Source organism: Somniosus microcephalus, chromosome 3, assembly GCF_052327205.1.
Source record: "Somniosus microcephalus isolate GS21.2 chromosome 3, FLI_Smic_1.0, whole genome shotgun sequence".
Lineage (NCBI taxonomy): Eukaryota > Metazoa > Chordata > Chondrichthyes > Squaliformes > Somniosidae > Somniosus > Somniosus microcephalus.
Genome location: NC_140989.1, coordinates 228590292 through 228596291, shown reverse-complemented (window position 1 = coordinate 228596291; position 6000 = coordinate 228590292). Strand labels below are relative to the sequence as shown.

Genomic DNA, 6000 nt, shown 5'->3' with positions numbered 1-6000 from the left:
GAGAGAGCGACTGGGGGGGAAGAGAGAGAGCGACTGGGGGGGAAGAGAGAGAGCGACTGGGGGGGGAAGAGAGAGAGCGACTGGGGGGGGAAGAGAGAGAGCGACTGGGGGGGAAGAGAGAGAGCGACTGGGGGGGGAAGAGAGAGAGCGACTGGGGGGGGAAGAGAGAGAGCGACTGGGGGGGGAAGAGAGAGAGCGACGGGGGGGGAAGAGAGAGAGCGACTGGGGGGGGAAGAGAGAGAGCGACTGGGGGGGGGAAGAGAGAGAGCGACTGGGGGGGGGAAGAGAGAGAGCGACTGGGGGGGAAGAGAGAGAGCGACTGGGGGGGGAAGAGAGAGAGCGACTGGGGGGGAAGAGAGAGAGCGACTGGGGGGGGGAAGAGAGAGAGCGACTGGGGGGGGAAGAGAGAGAGCGACTGGGGGGGAAGAGAGAGAGCGACTGGGGGGGGAAGAGAGAGAGCGACTGGGGGGGGGAAGAGAGAGAGCGACTGGGGGGGAAGAGACGAGAGCGACTGGGGGGGAAGAGAGAGAGCGACTGGGGGGGAAGAGAGAGAGCGACTGGGGGGGAAGAGAGAGAGCGACTGGGGGGGAAGAGAGAGAGCGACTGGGGGGGAAGAGAGAGAGCGACTGGGGGGGAAGAGAGAGAGCGACTGGGGGGGAAGAGAGAGAGCGACTGGGGGGGAAGAGAGAGAGCGACTGGGGGGGAAGAGAGAGAGCGACTGGGGGGGAAGAGAGAGAGCGACTGGGGGGGAAGAGAGAGAGCGACTGGGGGGAAGAGAGAGAGCGACTGGGGGGAAGAGAGAGAGCGACTGGGGGGGAAGAGAGAGAGCGACTGGGGGGGAAGAGAGAGAGCGACTGGGGGGGAAGAGAGAGAGCGACTGGGGGGGAAGAGAGAGAGCGACTGGGGGGGAAGAGAGAGAGCGACTGGGGGGGAGAGAGAGAGCGACTGGGGGGGAAGAGAGAGAGCGACTGGGGGGGAAGAGAGAGAGCGACTGGGGGGGAAGAGAGAGAGCGACTGGGGGGGAAGAGAGAGAGCGACTGGGGGGGAAGAGAGAGAGCGACTGGGGGGGAAGAGAGAGAGCGACTGGGGGGGAAGAGAGAGAGCGACTGGGGGGGAAGAGAGAGAGCGACTGGGGGGAAGAGAGAGAGCGACTGGGGGGGAAGAGAGAGAGCGACTGGGGGGGAAGAGAGAGAGCGACTGGGGGGGAAGAGAGAGAGCGACTGGGGGGAAGAGAGAGAGCGACTGGGGGGAAGAGAGAGAGCGACTGGGGGGGAAGAGAGAGAGCGACTGGGGGGGAAGAGAGAGAGCGACTGGGGGGGAAGAGAGAGAGCGACTGGGGGGGAAGAGAGAGAGCGACTGGGGGGGAAGAGAGAGAGCGACTGGGGGGGAAGAGAGAGAGCGACTGGGGGGGAGAGAGAGAGCGACTGGGGGGGAAGAGAGAGAGCGACTGGGGGGGAAGAGAGAGAGCGACTGGGGGGAAGAGAGAGAGCGACTGGGGGGGAAGAGAGAGAGCGACTGGGGGGGAAGAGAGAGAGCGACTGGGGGGGGAAGAGAGAGAGCGACTGGGGGGGAAGAGAGAGAGCGACTGGGGGGGAAGAGAGAGAGCGACTGGGGGGGAAGAGAGAGAGCGACTGGGGGGGAAGAGAGAGAGCGACTGGGGGGGGAAGAGAGAGAGCGACTGGGGGGGGGAAAGAGAGAGAGCGACTGGGGGGGGGAAGAGAGAGCGACTGGGGGGAAGAGAGAGAGCGACTGGGGGGAAGAGAGAGAGAGCGACTGGGGGGAAGAGAGAGCGAGCGACTGGGGGGAAGAGAGAGCGAGCGACTGGGGGGAAGAGAGAGAGAGCGACTGGGGGGAAGAGAGAGAGAGCGACTGGGGGGGAAGAGAGAGAGAGCGACTGGGGGGAAGAGAGAGAGAGCGACTGGGGGGGAAGAGATGAGAGCGACTGGGGGGGGGGGAGGGAAGAGAGAGCGACTGGGGGGGGGGGAAAAGAGAGACCTCTCCTCACCCTCCCCCCCTCTCTCCTCTCCCTCCCCCCCTCTCTCCTCTCCCTCGCCCCTCTCTCCTCTCCCTCGCCCCTCTCTCCTCTCCCTCCCCCCCTCTCTCCTCTCTCTCCCCCCCCTCTCTCCTCTCTCTCCCCCCTCTCTCCTCTCTCTCCCCCCTCTCCTCCCTCTCTCCCTCCCCCCCTCTCCTCTCCTCTCTCTCCTCTCCCTCCCGTCTCTCTCCTCTCCCTCCCCGTCTCTCCCCCCTCTCCCTCCCCATCTCTCCCTGCTTTACTCTCTCTCCCTCCCTCTCCTCTCCCTCCCTCTCCCGCCCGCTTCCTCCCCTCTCCATCCCTGCCTCCCCTTCTCCCCCCCCGTCCTGGCCCCACCCCTCCTCACCCTCCCTCCCTCTCCTCACCCTACGCCCTCCCTCCTCTTCCTCCCCCCTCTCTCCTCTCCCTCCCCCCCTCGTCTCTCCCTGCTTTACTCTCTCTCCCTCCCTCCCTCTCCTCTCCCTCCCCTCCCCTTCATATAGTGCGTGAGGTCCAGCCGGACTCACCTTAGCTTTCTCCCTCCCTCTCCGCGGATCAGCGCTTCAGGGCCGGCCGATGCGCGGGCTAGCGTGTTGAGTCCTGGCCGGACTCACCTTAGTTGCGGTCCGGGCCGAAATTGACACGCGTGCGCTGACTCCTGCCCTCCCGAGCTGGTTTCAAGATGGCGGGTGGGCCCGGTTGCCGGGGTAACCCTTCCCGCTCTCCAAGCCCCGCCCGAGGACTGCACTCCCGAGAGCCCCACCCCCCCCGCCCGAGCCGAGCAGGGAACAGAGAGAGACGCCACGTCCTGTTTATGTCCCGTGACTGACGCCGTTGCCCCGGGTAACGTGACGACGGGGGGGGAGGGGGAGCTTAGCAGAAGCCGTGGGACAATTACCTAGCTCGGGCGTGGCTGGGCAGGAAAGGCCCAGGCTTTGAGGCCTAGGTTATGAGGCCTTACAAAAACGGGGAAAGGTAGGAAAAAGAATCTTCAGGTTTACAAAAGAATTAAGTTTTTTTTTTAAAACAATTTAATAAAAGCAATTTTTTTTTGCTGGAAATGTAGGTTTGAAAAGAAAAACGCAGAAAGCGGGAAAAAGAATGGAATCAAGATGGCTGACACTCACCTCGGTTCAGAACGATAAGGCCCGCCCACACACGCACCGATTGGTCGACCGTCAGGTCACCGAAACGTAGGATTGGTCAATCGTCCCGTCACTCGACTGTAGGAGGGCCCGGCCACACGCGCCAGGAACCCGCCGTACGATTGGTCGACCTCGATGTCACTCTATCGCTAATGAGATGCTAATGAGCGGAATGTTGAACGTTTTTGGATACCGCGGGCGCGATTTTTGTCCGGCCGAAACGTAAATACGCCTATGACCGGTCCGTAATCGTAAGCTTTCTTTTGACGTGACGCGCGTGTAGGTACGCTCTATAACTTTCGAACGTATAGAGAACAGACAGACAGAAAGACAGACAGACAGAAGAGGTCTTTTATATATATAGATATAGATATATATATATATAGATAGAAGATAGATAAGAGATAAGATATATATATACATATATATATAAAAAAATACAATTTGCACTGGTTTCCTTCTTGAAAGGACTATGCAGTTAGCAGTACGACACTTAGGCACTAGGTCCTAAAAGGCCTATAATTTAGGTTTCCTCAATACAAATAATTCCCTCTGAAAATCCCAATCTTCAATTGAAGACCAAGTATCAGATTTCCCCTCTCCTGTCCTTCGCTCATGCGCCCTTTCTCCCTCCCGAAATCAGTGAATCCACAATCAGTAACACAGCATTTTGTGAGTCACCAGCACAAACTTGTGTCATCCCATTTCACAATGCAGGCTGCTGAGGCATCAACACATGGTCAATTCAACAGAATTTCAAAACACCAAATCTTCCCGATGAAAGATTTATGACCAAGTCAGGGACATGGTAAAGATATCTGAATGAATAGGTATGAGTCATATTCTTTAAATATCACTGTGACAGGCTATTTTGACATGGAGTAAAACCAGATAATAAAACTGACAAGTTAATTATAACTTATCGAAAATAAGTGATAATTGCATATGACAGTAGTTCTAGAGGGGGCCAGTGTTGCTTGGCACCCATCAGTTGCTTAAATACAGTTGCAAGTTACAATCTAGAGTGCAGCCCATATGTGCATCCAAATGGTGTGCCACAGGAGGGTACAAGATGGATTCCTGCTCGCAGAGTATGTTCCTGATATCTGTTAAGTTGAAGCCAGTGATGAGGGGGTGTGGGGGAAGAATAGTTATTGTAAGAAACTTAGCAGTGACCAGCTCATTGGCCAGGGTATGATTCAGAGATGGGAAACCAAAAACAGAAGAATGAGAAAGAGCAATATATAAAAAGCAGAGGAAGTGATTGTTGAGCATATTTCAGCATCACATTCTACAGTCCTTGCTCAGCTTAATGAGAATGAAAATCTCTAACTGCTATGAAACAACCATTGCTGTTGTGATACATATGCAAACTCCCAGTCAATGCCAGATTCCACTCAACATTTATCAACTATATATTTCATTTTAAGAGTACCCTTTTTCAGAAATGTCACTCTTCGTCTGGTCTCCACCCCACCCCCCCCCCCTCCCCCCCGCCTAAACATCTTCTGTGGCTGTGTGTAAGATCTGCGCATGGCCTCTGCGGCTCAGAAGGTAGCCACCAGGAGGCAGGCAAGAGCAGGAGAATAGCTCCCCGGCCAATTATCCACTCCTCCCTGTGGGAAACATCCTGACTTCACTCCATATCCCATCATCAATGGCACATTATACTGCAGCTCCTATAAGTAGATCTATTGCATCATCCCTTCTGAACAATCTGTCTCACTGATCTTATCCTATAAAGCCTGATGTGATTTAAAACACCACATTTGGCTTTTACAGGATGCTCAGTGACCACTCGTGGATTACAAAATAAATGAAATTACTAACTATGGGGAATATAAATCACCAGTGCCTGCTGTGGCTATGCAGCCTGATAGTATTTCATAATACACCCATGACCCAAATAGACCTTCTACCTCTGCTGCATACACTCCTCAATTCTGAGTCATTAGGATAGCCCCGTAAAAAATGTCACTCTTCCTATCACAGTTCCAGTTAGGTGATGAAACAGTACCTCAAAGCAGAAGTCCTGCCCCAGGATGCTACTGTGCAACGGTTTAACAAAGACATCCTGCTCCATGCTTAATTCCAAAGCCTCAACCGCACTGCCAGGACTCAGCAGAGATTCATGGGAACGAGATTCTTTCAATTTTGGTAAAGCACGAGACCTGCAAACAACAACAAAAAATAAATTATGGCAAAGTGCATCACCTAGAACATAAAAAAACAAAGTTAAGGTACCAGAAACTTTCTGCAAAGCACAGAAGAAAATTACAATCAATATCAACAGAATTATGGATCATATTTGTGTTTACACTGTACGTGAATGCATACAGGGTCATTTAATGCACTGGCCCTTTGCAGTCTCTCTCTCTTTTAATGTTACCCATTTCCAACCAAAGGTGAGGAGAGCCGCACTTCAATCTTATCCTCTATAAACAGCCAGAAAATGGCTGCAAGGGTGGCAAGCGTTAACTTACCCCCAAATTTTACTTGCACGGATAACCGTAAATACAAGAATATGGAAATGGACAGGGGGGTTAGGGAGAAGAAATAAAAACATACTTTTCTTCATATGGAAACTATGAAGGGTGGACCCTTGTAGGAAAATGAGTGAAGCATCAGTCCTATTATGCCTCTTTTCCCAGATCAATGTCCATACATAGTTTATCAACATATCGTGGGGGCATCACACACAATAGCTGCAACCTTCAGGTATGGAAATTCAAGCGCTTGACGCAGCCAGATTTCAATAGGAAAGAATTGAGAGCTTTTTGTTTTCTCTTGTTTTAGTTATGACTAGAATCGAGGGTGCTCACCAGCCTTGCCTACAGGGTAATA

The 6000-nt window shown here is 53.8% G+C and overlaps 1 protein-coding gene across 12 annotated transcripts in view; it reads right to left on the bottom strand.

Moving 5' to 3' along the window:
• The window catches only part of rasal2 (RAS protein activator like 2), a 496897-nt gene that overhangs the window by 73467 nt on the left and 417430 nt on the right, over positions 1-6000 (bottom strand). For all 12 annotated transcript variants that reach the window (XM_085982240.1, XM_085982244.1, XM_085982242.1 and 9 more), the window contains one exon: positions 5174-5327. In XM_085982240.1, the coding sequence (XP_085838366.1) occupies positions 5174-5327 (154 nt within the window). The remainder of the gene's footprint in view (positions 1-5173; positions 5328-6000) is intronic.